Genomic DNA, 14,153 nt, shown 5'->3' on the forward strand with positions numbered 1-14,153 from the left:
GCTACTCCTCAAGAGCTTCTTCTTTAGCCTCAAGCCTCTCACGCTCTGCGACTGTGATCTCTCTCAGATTTTCGTACAAAAACAGGTTTGATCATGGTAAAACCGGGCATCTCGTCTTCGGAATCAGTCTCGTACTCGGACTTCTCCTCTTCCTCCTCCTCCTCCTCTTCTTCTTCTTCTTCTTCTATAGGAAGCAGAGCAGGCTCCTCTTGAGCTCTTTTCAGATTCTTTTCTCTAATCCTTCTTCTTCTTTCTTCCAGGGCATCTTCATCTTCTATAGTCCCTTGATTCCTCTGTTCTTCTTCTTCTTCTTCTTCTTCTGTAGAGATAATCTCAGCCTCCTGTCTAACTCGCTGATGATCAGCTCTAAGTTGTTCACGGTTTTCGACTCTGGTCTGAGCTAAACGGCGCAGCCTTGGATCATCCTTATTCCCACCAACCCCCAAATCACCATGCTTTGGAAAAGCTCTATCCAAAACATTACCTTCATGATCTTCTTCGGCTTCCTCAGCCCACTTGGGAGCTTTTCCAGGCCAATATCTCCTCACTTTAGTCTGTCCGATCCCACCTCGTAGCTTGTCCCTTGTAGCAAGTGCAGCATAACTAACTCCCGCTGTGACCGACATCTTTGCACTTGCGATTTGTATAAATCAAACTTAGTTATGTTGGCTATATGAGAAACCCTAATTTACTACCGATGGAGAATGAAAAGGATTCAACAATTTGGAGAAACAACGAAACACTAAGAAAGAGAGCTTGAAAGTTGAAACCAACCGAGACGTTAATTCGCTTCTTCGTTCTTATTGTTTAAGAGGAATTTACAACAGTATTTATACCCAATATAAGATAGATAGGTATTTCCTTATCATACAAGTAATTTCCTTATCAGCAAGGTATTTCCTTATTTTCTAACGATATAAGGTTTAGGGATTTTCTGTGTCATTGTCCAATTAAATTTAGGTCAAAAGTAATATCTATATATATATATATATATATATATATTTGTTTTGAAACACGAGCTAATAAATAAAGAACGGATTTAGGGGTTTAATTGTCAATTTAGTTATAGTTATAGGTCAAAGTAAGATCCTATTTATCAAACGTGCTTTACAAGTCACCGTCATTCCTTTGATTGACTAGCTTCTGATGCGCAGCTCTTGCAACTTTCTCGCGATTGATTGATAGTGTTGCCACTCATCTTATTGAACTAGATTGGCATTTCTCCTCTCTCAACCACTCATGACAAAACTCTTCCCAATGCATTTTGTTTGTACGAATTTAAACATTTTTCTGTTTCCTATAATCCTTCGGTTTTATGATTTGTGCAATGTTGGTTTCCAATAAGTCGCCGTCGAAACTAAGCAGTGGATTCCTGTAGAGTGACATCTGTTATAAATATTGAGGACATATCCAATCTAAATGAACATATAATTGCACCCAAAAGATCCGTATGAATTTAAACATTGCATTGATGAAGATGTTCTTCATATTGTCTCCTGGGAGGGAAAGAGGAGAATAGCGTAGATGATGAAGATAATGATTGGGATGCACACCTTTTCTGCTAGCAGAGTTGCCCAATGAATATAAGATGATAACAATAACAAGGTTTGCCATGATTGCAACCATTCTTGCTGCCAGAAGAAAGTTCACCACAGCTTAAACTGGAAGCGGCAACCTTTATCATGCGTAAATGCTTGCTTCCAAGGTATTAACTTCTCTTAATATCGACTTGTTTCGTTAGTGAGTATATTATTTGTATTTCATCAAATTTAAGGTTAATTTATTTCAGTTGTAATATTTTTATATCTTAGTGGTTTTTTTTTGGTTACTGCATTTCTATAATTGTTGAGGATAAAACAGAAATTTTAGATGGCCTTGATACTATTCAAAAACAGATGGAAGGTTTATTTGGAATGATGTGTAAACTAACATTGAATCAGCTTTAACTGACGGAATTGAGAACCTGCAAAGAAACTTCACACAGCAAGGAGTATAAACGACCAGATGTCTTCTGATTACATGCTCTGGTGATAGGATTTTATCAATGATATCATGTACAAATCATAGTACTTCAGAGTGCACTTCTTCTACAAAACACAAGACCCTAATAATTCCAAGCTATATTCACTTTTAAAAGACATTGTTTCACTTTCATAAGACATTGTTTCACTTTTTTCTTTTACACCAACAAATGATTCTGAACAGAAACTCTTCCCATCTTTTCCAGAAACTTCTGCAATGGCACTCAGATACTCAGGGCCGGCCCAAACTGTATTCGACGCCTAAAACCTAGCAAAAGAAATTTAGTCCATTATTTTAAAAAATTCTCAAATAAGCACTATCAAAAGTCGAATCCAGGACCAGAAGATTATAGTTTGCAATTTCTAAAAATTGATGCCCTAACTTTTATATATAATTTTGACGCTCTAAAATTAGGGTTTTATCCGCTTTAGTCCAGGGCCAGTCCTGCAGATACTATTCAGGAACGAACAACTTTCTTTTGGGTTTGAAAACATGAACAGTTGTAATTTTGTATTATGTCGTGTCTGCTATCTCCTTCTTATGCTCCAGCTTATACAAGGATCTTAGGGCGGATAAGATGTGCACCGTTACCATGTTCTTTGTCATTTGCATAATTTCCCTTCTTTCCAGTACTGTATGAAAAACCATATATGTGTTTGAATCCGTCAGATCTTTTGGGTGCATTTATTGGTCAAAAAAGTCTCGATTGAATTCTAAAAACTTATACTGTGTATTGATTTGTGTGATTTATTTACCTATAAATAGCTAAATTTATCATGATAAAAATAAATTATGTTTAATTATTTTATTTTTAGGGGAAAATATCCATATCTGTTATCCCATCCGAAGGACAAGCAAATATAAATATATTAATTTCCTTTGAGAGGTTTATAGGTCTAAGGTCGAAACACCACACAGCTATCAGTCGCTGAAATATGACTGAGACATGGACCAACATGGAATCCATGTAGAAGCACAACATTCAAACGATGATAAATTGACCTTACTTTAAAAGCACAAACGGTGATACTCCATAACTATTGCGATCATAGAAGCACAAAATTCAAACGGTGATATATCCCGATTTATCTCAAAAATTGGATCAAAAATTGGATCGGAAATGGATCTTCCAATCATTAGTAAGAATATAGTCAGAGCCACTGGTTCTTCTTCTTCGTCCGACAATTCTAATTCTTACTAAGCACACGTTCTTCTTCTTCTTCATTTACACCACAATGTTAAACATAGCCACTGTTTTCAGCTAGCTTCTTGCAACTGATTGATGGTGTAGCCACTAATCTTTCTTCTTTTTTTTTTCACTAGATTAGCATCACTCCACTCTAGGCAACTCGTGACAATAACAAGGTTTGCCATGATTGCAACCATTCTTGCTGCCAGAAGAAAGTTCACTACAGCTTAAACTGGAAGCGGCAACCTTTGTCATGCATAAATGCTTGCTTCCAAGGTATTAACTTCTCTTAATATCGACTTGTTTCGTTAGTGGGTATATTATTTGTATTTCATCAGATTTAAGGTTAATTTATTTCCGTTGTAATATTTTTATATCTTGGTGGTTTTTTTTTGTTACTGCATTTTTATAATTGTTGAGGATAAAACAGAAATTTTGGATGGCCTTGATACTATTCAAAAACAGATTGATGCAAGGCAATTTAGATGGAAGGTTTATTTGGAATGATGTGTAAACTAACATTGAATCAGCTTTAACTGACTGAATTGAGAACCTGCAAAGAAACTTCACACAGCAAGGAGTATAAACGACCAGATGTCTTATGATTACATGCTCTGGTGATAGGATTTTATCAATGATATCTCGTACAAATCATAGTACTTCAGAGTGCACTTCTTCTACAAAACACGAGACCCTAATAATTCCAAGCTATATTCACTTTCAAAAGACATTGTTTCACTTTCATAAGGCATTGTTTCACTTTTTTCTTTTACACCAACAAATGATTCTGAACAGAAACTCTTCCCATCTTTTCCAGAAACTTCTGCAATGGCACTCAGATACTCAGGGCCGGCCCAACTGTATTCAACGCCTAAAGCCTAGCAAAAAAAATTTAGTCCATTATTTTAAAAAATTCTTAAATAAGCACTATCAAGAGTCAAATCCAGGACCAGAAGATTATAGTTTGCAATTTCTAAAAATTGATGCCCTAACTTTTATATATAATTTTGACGGCTTTATCCGGTTTAGTCCAGGGCCAGTCCTGTATATACTATTCAGGAACGAACAACTTTCTTTTGGGTTTGGAAATATGAACATTTGCAATTTTGTACTATGTCGTGTCTGCTATCTCCTTCTTATGCTCCAGCTTATACAAGGATCTTAGGGCGGATAAGATCTGCACCCTTACCACGTTCTTTGTCATTTGCATAATTTCCATTCTTTCCAGTACTGTATGAAAAACCATATATGTGTTTGAATCCGTCAGATCTTTTGGGTGCATTTATTGGTCAAAAAAGTCTCGATTGAATTCTAAAAACTTATACTGTATATTGATTTGTGTGATTTATTTACCTATAAATAGCTAAATTTATCATGATAAAAGTAAATTATGTTTAATTATTTCATTTTTAGGGGAAAATATCCATATCTGTTATCCCATCCGAAGGACAAGCAAATATAAATATATTAATTTCCTTTGAGAGGTTTATAGGTCTAAGGTCCAAAGACCACACAGCTATCAGTCGCTGAAATATGACTGAGAAATGGACCAACATGGAATCCATGTAGAAGCACAACATTCAAACGATGATAAATTGACCTTACCTTAAAAGCACAAACGGTGATACTCCATAACTATTGCGATCATAGAAGCACAAAATTCAAACGGTGATATATCCCGATTTATCTCAAAAATTGGATCAAAAATTGGATCGGAAATGGATCTTCCAATCATTAGTAAGAATATAGTCAGAGCCACTGGTTCTTCTTCTTCGTCCGACAATTCTAATTCTTACTAAGCACAGGTTCTTCTTTTTCTTCATTTACACCACAATGTTAAACAGAGCCACTGGTTTTCAGCTAGCTTCTTGCAACTGATTGATGGTGTAGCCACTAATCTTTCTTCTTCTTTTTTTCACTAGATTAGCATCACTCCACTCTAGGCAACTCGTGACAAAAACCAACCTAAATGTCCTCTATGCATTCTGTTTGTACGGGGACATGAACCTTTACATCTTTCATCCTCCGATTTCATGATTTGGTTCAATGTTTGGTTTTGGATGAAGTCACCGGCCTACTTCTATGTTAGAACTAAGTCGACATATCTCAGAGTGAATGGAGATTATCATAAAGAAAGCTAAAATGTCCCATACAAAGTATAAATATTTTTGACTTTTGAACACAAATCGAATGTTAATTAGGTTAATCTTTTTATTTCTTATTAAAAAAGAATTTGTGTATTATGACATTGAAAAAAAAAAATTTGGCAGAGATTGTAAAAACCAGCCAATTAATTATAAAACTTAGGCAATAAGAAGTAATAATATCTTAAACTCAAAAGTAATCGATCAGGGCTCGAGCCTGTGACGGTCACGAGGGAAGAGAGATGTTTTGCGGATGTTGTCGAGTGCACAAAAGAGCATCACAACTCGCTCTAGTCCCACTCCGAATCCACCGTGTGGAGGTATACCATACCTATAAACATTATTTGTAGCCAATATGAGAACAAACTCATCAGATAAAACCAATTCTTAATATATATATATATATATATATATATATATATATATATATATATATATATATGGTCCAGTTTGTAAATTTTAACCTGAATGATTTGAAGTATGAGGATATTGACTCCACATCAATGTTACATTCATCTATGCGTTCCTTCAATAATTCTGAGATATGGATACGTTGAGCTCCTGATATGATCTCCTCACCTTAGGACAAAACACCGCAAATTTAGTATCAAATGGTGTGGTCAGCATCGAAATTGGTACTCAAAAAATGTATGTAATGTACCTCTGAGGAAGACATCGAGGGAGTTGCTATAGCGAGGATCTTCTGCACAAGGCATGGTGTAGAATGGCCTAGCTGCAAGAGGAAATCGATGGAGTATGAAGAACTCAGTGATGTACCTGTTTCCATTAATTATCGAATATCATAGTGTTAGAACAACTTTGTAATTTGCAACACTTAGCAATGAAAATGATACAAAAAATAGGAATAGGTAAAAGTAGAGGATTACTTTTCCAAAACGAGCTGACCAAGTTTTCTCTCAGATTGTGTGTTTAGATCTCCAAAGGGATCAACCTCAAATCCAGCTTCCTGTCAACACACAAAACTATGATTGGATAGTCCATTTCAAATTATACTCAAAACAAAAGGCAAAATAGACTAAGTGATACCTTAAGCATTTGAACCCCTTCTGCAAAGGTTTGCCTCAATGTTCTTGGAAGAAACTGAAATTTAGTGCCAATTTATCAGAATCAAACAAAAGATACACAACAAAGAAAACTCTGTGTTTTATATTTTCTTGCTTCACTGGTTACCTTCAAAGGTTTAAATGGGTATTGCTTTCCGACAGATTCCAGTTATGTTTTGCACTTGTCATTTAAGCGAGTGAATATGAACAGAAACAACTCGTCCACAAGATCCATTATCTGCACAAACCAAGAAATATAAGCAGAATTAGACGTAGTAATTAGAGGATTAAAAATAGCATTTTCAACAGCTCACTAAATATTACCTCAGAATAGTTCGTGATCTCCATCTCCACATCAAGACTAGTGTATTCACTGAGGTGTCGATGAGTTGAAGATTTTTCTGCCCTGAAAACACAGCTTACCTCATAGACTCGCCGGAATCTGGCGGATATTGCCATTTGCTTATGAAGCTGCGGAGATTGAGCAAGACAAGCATCCTTCTCATAGTATCCAAGGCGAAATACAGCAGAACCTCCTTCACTACTACCACCTAAAATTCTCGGTGTGTCGATTCCAAGAAAATCCTTGGAGTCTAAGAACAATATGAATGCCTACATAATTGAAACTATACGTTCAGCAAAAACAACTTTATTCCAAACCAAATCATGGAAAAGTGATAATTACTATGAAGCAAAGTTGTAATTATTAGACACACCAGCCTAACATTATGAAACAATGCAAGCCCAAGTCTTTGGCCCATGTATTCTAGGGTTTCTAGCAAATTTAGATTCATATATATATATATATATATATATATATATATTGCTTTGTAGAAGAAGAAGACATCTTTTGAGAGTTGTGGCAAACTCTCTCTTCTTTATACTCTTTATCAATATTAAAACCTTGATCTTGAAGACAATTTAGAGTTCTTTCCCTCTTTTATTTTTATGCACAATAAAGCTCTATGAACTATTTACTTTTCTTAGTTTTCTATCACAATAAAGCTTGAATCTATCTTGTTTTGAAACTGCTTTCATGGAAAAGTGATACTTACTATGAAGCAAAGTTGAAACTATACGTTCAGCAAAAACAAATTTATTCCAAACCAAATCATGGAAAAGTGATACTTACTATGAAGCAAAGTTGTAATAACATTAATATTTTGACAAAGCCCTAATTCCTCTCTCCATGGAGGCATATATCAAAATCTTATACTAAAGATGGTATCAAGAGCTTACCACTCTAACTTTGTTTTGAATCCTGAAGATGGCTTGATTAGCCTGTGTTCTGAGGTCGATCACCCTATGGTCTAAACGTGTATCCTGATTGGCGCCAGGTTTCCCAGCCTAAAGCAATCATGGAAACAACAGCTCTTATGAATCATAAACCACCATTGAAGCATATCCAAATCTTAATTAAGTCATTATAAACGAGCTACCTTTACATCTTCTTCACTTCGGGCAGCATCCTCATTTCTTCCTTAAATCGATATTTCTTCTTAAATTAGTTGAGACAAGCTTATCCCAACACGATATCGCGAAAGATTACGTTGATTTTGTGAATACATACTCGTTATCCAAGTCTTCACAAAACTGTTGAATGCTTGATTTATGGACAACTAAAAAGTGTTCTTATGAAATAGAGATTTCAGAAATCAAATCGAAAGTTAAAAAAAAAAAAGCAAATAAAAAGGAAAACGAGAAAGGAAACCGTGGTCCACAAGGAAATATAAAACACACACATTGCGACTTCATCAATGGGCTTTTATATGGGCTGTAGAACTTTTTTCTTGAATAAAATTGGGCCTTATAGATTTTTTTCTAAAAAAAGTCTTATGTATACGCAATAAATACTCCGACATAAAAACTCGGCGACGGCGACGGCGACGGGAAAATTCTCTCTCTCTTTCTCTCTCTAATGGACTCTCTGGTAGCGAGCTACGCTTCGTCGGACGAAGAAGAAGAAGAAGAACGTCAACCACGTAAAGAATCATCCTTCGATCCTTCTTCTACTTCGTCGTCTTTGTTCTCGGCTATTCCTCAACCTAAATCATTCAGATCTTCCGAAGATGGGGATTTCGGTTCATCTTCTTCCACTCAAGGAAGGTCTTCTCCTTTTCTCTCCTCTCTCCCTCCTCCAAAATCCTCGATTTCTCGGCAGAAAAACTCCGCTCCGTCGTCGATTCCGGCGTTACCTAAACGTGTCGTTCAAATCCGGCTTCCGGTAAACCCTAGACCGAGCAGTATTGATGATGAAGAAGATGAAGAAGAGGAGAAAGCGAGGAAGAAGCGTAAGCAGATGGAATCTGCTGCGGCGTCTCACGATTCATCAGTGAAATCTTTCTTATCCGCCATGCCTGTGCCCAAGAGCTCGCAAACACTCGGCGCTCTTCCTTCATTGGGATCAGGATCAGGTCGAAGATCGAACCTCGAAACAGAAACTCCTGCAATTACTCAAATTGAATCAGGTTCTGATCAAAACCAGAGCTATTATGAATCGGTTAATCCTAGTAGCGAAGCGGATCAAATTGGTGGAGTAGATAACTATTATGCTGGTTACGAGCAGAACCCTAGTGGTGGTAGTGGAGATGCTTCTGGTTATGTGGGATACGATGGTAGTAGCTATGGAGCTAATACTTGGAACGGTGGTGGCTTTGAGGCAACAACGGGATTGCCTGAAGCGTTTGTAGCCATGGATAGTGGTGCAAGGAGAGGACGGAGAGGGAAGAACGATTTTCCAACAGAGATAGTTGAGGTTAAGCAAGATGAGCTCATGAAGAATAGGCCAAGAGCTGATCAGGTTAAATCTACTGGAATCGCCTTTGGACCTGCGTATCAGGTTTGTTTACCTTCTAAAACTCTTTCTTTACCCTTCCTTGAGAGATTTTTTTTTTTTGCTACAAGAACTTGGGAGGTTGTCTGTAGGGTCTGTACTTGTTCTAGCTCTGTTCGCTTAGACACTATGCTTGTCTTGGAGAGCTTTATTGGGTGATCATGTATTTGAGAAAAGGCCGTAATTTTAACCGCCAGAAGAAAATAGAATATGAGTTGCAAAATTATCTCCTCTTTTGAGCTTCCATTGTAAAGTTTCATGTGTGTCTTTGCTGGAAAACTTCTTAGTGAGATTTTTTTTTTTGCTGCAAGAACTCAGGAGTTGTCTGTGATTGCTTGATTTTGTGAATATAATTGCCTTTGTTTGTAGGAGACTTTCATAAGAGAGAGCTTTATTGGTTGATGAGTATTTGAGAAAATTCGGAAGTTTAACTGATCAAAGAAAGTAAATAGACTAGGAGTTCTGAATTTATCTTCTGTATGTGTCTGCTATCGTCAAGTTTGTTCTTTCTTGCTGCAAAACTTCTTTGTTGGGGATTTTTAGGAGGATAAGAACTACTTGATTTCATGCCAAACTTTGAATTTTTTTTTTTTTTTTGCATTGCCTTTTAAATGTTGTCTTGTTCACATTTGTCTTGCAGCCTGCATCATCTTCATCTAAGGGGAAAGTGTCAAAGCTTCACAAGAGGAAGCATCAGATCACTGCGTTATTCATGGACATGAAGCACAAGGAGACGGAGTTAGCAGAGAGACGTTCAAGAGGATTGCTCACAAAAGCCGAGACACAAGCAAAATACGGATGGTGATTTGCTCTCTTGTTTCTCTCAATTTGTGAAATTGGCAACAGATTTCCTGTAACTCTCTTTCTTTCTTTTTTTGTCCTTTTACTATCTTCCAAGATCCAAAGCTTTAAATGTAATACTCATTTCTTATATGAATGAATCTACTCTCAGCAGAATGCTTTGATTGACCCACAAGCTCTTTCTAGGCTTTCTCGCTTTGAAAATGATTATCAGATTTAACCCAGAACCTGTCCCTGAATACAAAAGATCTATTCACTACTCCTGCTTTGGGGAGATAACAAAAACCTGAAGTTCGGCAAGCAGTAACAAAAACTCATTTGCGTTTGATAAGATTTCCTGAACTACCTTTCTAGTTTCTACTCTACTTTCTAGGGTCTCTGATCCAAAAGCACATGCAGTTGATGTGGCCAAGCTTGTGTTCACTAACATTTTCATTTGTTATGTGATCTGCTTCGACCCTTTGGTCCTATCTTTCGACTTTTGGCGTCTGAACGAGGTCTAAGCTGCAGAGGAAAGCAACCATTCAGTTTTAGATCTATCTATAATATAGGAAATATATCAAATATAAAGGGTAAGATAAAGAATGCAATGGGAAAGACAACAAACCATCTTAATGTACTTGAGTTGCTTCAGGATCTCAGTTGTCTCCAGTTCCTGAGTAAACGAACAGAAGATTTTAAGTATTAACTTTTGATGATTTCGTTCAGAGTATGTAAAAATCTGTCTTAAAAATCCAAATGACATGTTCATGGGGAAAGATGAAGCAAGACTGCTTAGGCTCTCACATCTACTAACTTTTCACTCTTGTAAGGATTATTTTTGAGGAAAACAAGATATAAGAGTAGTTGATGAGAGAGTTTCGGACCTGTGGAACGGCACAATCGGCATGCGACGGATCCCAAAAGACGCAGCAGAAGCATTCCCAGTCTTTAGTCTGTATCTCTGATCGAGGCGCCCTGTGTATATCCAGTCAAATGAAGCATATTGAGTTATTCAATGTTACAACAATGGTTGAGTTATAGATACGAGACAATGACGAAGATATTAAATGACAATAGATAGCTAGATAGATAAAAGAAGAGAGCATGAGCCAAGAAATGGAACACGCTGGATAGTTCACGCTACCTACGCCACTTTCCGCATATATCTCCGTTACTATCCTCCTCTCTGCATTGGAGCCAATTTACTGAAGAACGTGGTTTCTTACCATTCTTAGGCTTCTTGAGATCCTGCAAAGAGAGAGAAATAGCAACTCCCTGAAATCCAGCGAACTATATGGCAACGTAAAACACATTGTTATCCACTAAATTAGGAGCTTACGTGCATATATTCTGACTGATCAATTTCCAAGGGTTCACCAACAAAAGAAGTATCACTGCATTGAGATCAACCAGCCAAACAAAGGCCACTCATTTTGGTGAAAGAAACAACACTCATCTACCAGTAGACATATTCGATATCACAATCAGAAATTCAAAAGACTGTTGATTGTTGAAGTGCATACCTTATGGTTGGACCTGACCAGTCTGGAACATCTGCTTGAAACTGTTTCCCTATTCGAATTCCTATTACAAATGGTTCTCTAACTCTCCATTTCCGTTTCCGTGAAATTTTACCCCTGACCTTGGTCTTTGATGACTTCTCTTTCGAACAGGATGGACAGACCCAGTCATCAATCTTTTCAACTTCTTTCATTCGAAGACCACAGCAGCTTGTATGATATGCTTCTTCACATTCATCACAAATTAGCATCTTTTCGACAGTTACTGGTTTATCACAATGTTTGCACTGTCTGAAAGGGCTGCTACTACCGTCTGTATCTGTCTCAGACACCTCCGCATCAGTGGAATTGCAATCTGCAGCTTCATCTTCCCCAGTTTCACTGGAACCTGAAGCAAGTTCAGAACTGGATTTCAATGATGAGCAACTGTCATTTGTTCCATCAGAAGAACATGTCACTTCGGTAACTTGGGTATCGTCTGTACGTTCTAGAGCACTGCACACTTGTTCAACATGAGAAGTATTATTTGCATACTTCCCAGACACTGAAAGAGCATGAGAACTGCCTCTAGATTTCAATTTGGGCTTCTTTCGGCTATACACTAGAACGCCATTAACCCGAGCACCAATAGAATTCCCTCTCTGCTTCCTCCGGCTATACATAAGCACGACATCAGATCTATCACCATTTCTCCTGGTTTCCCTAATACGACTTTCAGTAAAACTGCCATTAGTTTTCACTAACTTCTTGCTTTTGGCTGTAAAAGCACCATCAGACTTAACTATCTGCTCCCTTTGGCTATATGCAGAAGAGTCACACCGATCACCGCTTATCTTGGTTCCTCCAGAGACATGTTCGCTAAAACTGCAACTATTAAATGTTGTTCTAGCTTTCTTTCTCCTATACACAAGACAATTATCTAATCGGTTGCCTCTTCTCTTGGTTTCTCCATAGTCATGCTCAGAGAGAAACGCATCATCAACTCCATCACCCTTTATCGTAGTTTCTTCAATAGAATTACAACTGGATTTCCCTCTCAATTTCTTTCGGGTGTAGACAAGACAGTTGTTGAAGCGATTTTTCCTTTTTGTGCTCTCTCCAGGGTTAGGTATTGGGACAATCGAGTCATCCTGTTTCTTGTTATTTTCTGGGTTAAGTTCTGCTCTACCCCCAGGACTCAAGCTCCTCTTCCTTCGACTATACACAAAAGAAGTCAGGGACTTTTCTGTTACCTTATGCATAACAGATTGCTCTGGACAACTTACTTGAAGTTTTTGATGTTTTGATTCATCCAGATTCATTGCATCAGGGACTGGAACATCTTCAAGAAAGCTTACTTGAGATTGCTCGGGAAATTTGTGGATCATCTGACAAGTTTCAGACACCCAATCATATGCAGCAAACGGATCTTGATACTCAGATACGTTCAGTAAACTAGTTTCAACGGAAGAGCTGAATGAACTTTCCACCAACATATTTGCCTGAGAAACCCAAAAAGTATCTGAAAGCACATCACTTCTCTAAGTACCGGTGAATCTGTTGGTAAACTTCTTCATGTAGGTTCTCCGGAATCCCATATCCTTCTGATCCCCTAAATGTCGAAAACAAAACATGGAATAGAGTCAATATGCAAGAAAACAAAGTCCGTGAAAACAATAAGTTCTCCTATGATTACTAACTTGGATCAATCTCACAGTAGATTAAATTTAGTCCAACACATTGCTCTCATGATTCTTATTTGAATCATTTTTTGTGGTATTGAATTCTAAGCCCACACACATATTTCTGATCATCACTAATGTCACATGAGAAACCCAGTTGGTCCTTCTAGTGATAAAGTGCAAAACTATTCCACCCAGAAAAACCCTATCGCTAAGTTAGTTAGAAGTCCAGGGTGTTCTTGGATGCTATTCAAATCGAAACCCAGCATCCAAGTTTAAAAAACCACAAAGTTTCGGATCTAACTTGACTCAAATCTGGAAACCCATGCACTTTTGAATCTCTACCCCATGGATTCTGTACTTTGATTCAGGCTAAGCAAATCTATAACAAACATCTTTACATAAAACGATTATGCAGTAAACAAATTTCTCTTCTATGCTAAAATTCCAGTTGCAAATCTAAGCAATTTCTGTACAAAATTAATCTTTCAGTGATCCCTAACCTGAGAGAAATCCACAACAGACGATTCGTTGCTCTTATGAAACCCTAGGACACAATCAATGGGCACAAAACCATCGGAGACTAAACACCAAAAATTGGATTCCAGTAATGCACAAACGTTCATACGCCTCACAAATCACAGTCAAATCCAGTACAACAATAGCAACAACAACACCACAATGAGAGCGATACACAAACAAGTTTCATATAAGAAGAACACAAAAGCAATCGCATTTACCAGATGACTACGAAGAGACAAGAGCAACGCTTTTGGGATTCTCCGAGTTGTGGCGTTCTTCTGCACTTTGCCACACTCCTTCACTGACGCAAGCTATCGCTCCCTCTTTCTCTCTCTATCGCTCTCTCTCTCTCTCTCTCTCTCTGTCTCTCTATCTATCGCTCTCTCTCTCTCTGTGGCAAAAACAACTTTCTTTC

The 14,153-nt window shown here is 37.5% G+C and overlaps 2 protein-coding genes and 2 pseudogenes across 3 annotated transcripts; 1 reads left to right on the forward strand and 3 right to left on the reverse strand.

Moving 5' to 3' along the window:
- Nucleotides 1-662, reverse strand: part of LOC18025804 — a 1,318-nt pseudogene extending 656 nt beyond the window's left edge.
- A 4,897-nt stretch (nt 663-5,559) lies between these two features.
- LOC18025806 lies at nt 5,560-7,987 on the reverse strand (annotated as a pseudogene).
- A 299-nt stretch (nt 7,988-8,286) lies between these two features.
- On the forward strand, nt 8,287-10,209 carry LOC18025807 (flocculation protein FLO11). Its single transcript, XM_006409013.2, has 2 exons — nt 8,287-9,258; nt 9,893-10,209. The coding sequence occupies exons 1-2, from the start codon at nt 8,338-8,340 to the stop codon at nt 10,055-10,057; spliced, it is 1,086 nt and encodes a 361-aa protein (XP_006409076.1). The 5' UTR covers nt 8,287-8,337; the 3' UTR covers nt 10,058-10,209.
- Nucleotides 10,210-10,242: 33 nt separating this feature from the next.
- LOC18025809 (remodeling and spacing factor 1) lies at nt 10,243-14,121 on the reverse strand. 2 transcript variants are annotated; one of them, XM_024160669.1, is made up of 8 exons: nt 13,957-14,121; nt 12,821-13,146; nt 11,559-12,752; nt 11,375-11,429; nt 11,180-11,283; nt 10,920-11,010; nt 10,661-10,708; nt 10,243-10,557 (listed from the first exon to the last, which is right to left on the reverse strand). In XM_024160669.1, exons 2-8 carry the CDS (start codon nt 12,844-12,846, stop codon nt 10,486-10,488), a joined length of 1,590 nt encoding a protein of 529 aa, XP_024016437.1. In that variant the 5' UTR covers nt 12,847-13,146; nt 13,957-14,121; the 3' UTR covers nt 10,243-10,485. The 2 variants fall into 2 exon arrangements, with proteins under 2 accessions (XP_024016437.1, XP_006409075.1); XM_006409012.2 differs by having other exon boundaries at nt 11,559-13,146.
- Between the last annotated feature and the right edge of the window lie 32 nt (nt 14,122-14,153).

This window comes from Eutrema salsugineum, unplaced genomic scaffold (assembly GCF_000478725.1).
Source record: "Eutrema salsugineum unplaced genomic scaffold, Eutsalg1_0 scaffold_11, whole genome shotgun sequence".
Lineage (NCBI taxonomy): Eukaryota > Viridiplantae > Streptophyta > Magnoliopsida > Brassicales > Brassicaceae > Eutrema > Eutrema salsugineum.

Excerpts from the sequence above, each read along its gene's own strand:
- LOC18025807 (XM_006409013.2), top strand. The coding sequence starts at position 8,338 with ATGGACTCTCTGGTAGCGAGCTACGCTTCGTCGGACGAAGAAGAAGAA. Across the intron at positions 9,259-9,892 it reads CCTTTGGACCTGCGTATCAG|CCTGCATCATCTTCATCTAA; the intron begins GTTTGTTTACCT and ends TTTGTCTTGCAG.
- LOC18025809 (XM_006409012.2), bottom strand. The coding sequence starts at position 13,030 with ATGTTGGTGGAAAGTTCATTCAGCTCTTCCGTTGAAACTAGTTTACTG. Across the intron at positions 11,430-11,558 it reads TGGTCAGGTCCAACCATAAG|TGATACTTCTTTTGTTGGTG; the intron begins GTATGCACTTCA and ends ATCTCAATGCAG. Across the intron at positions 10,558-10,660 it reads AACTCAAGTACATTAAGATG|CTTAGACCTCGTTCAGACGC; the intron begins GTTTGTTGTCTT and ends TTTCCTCTGCAG.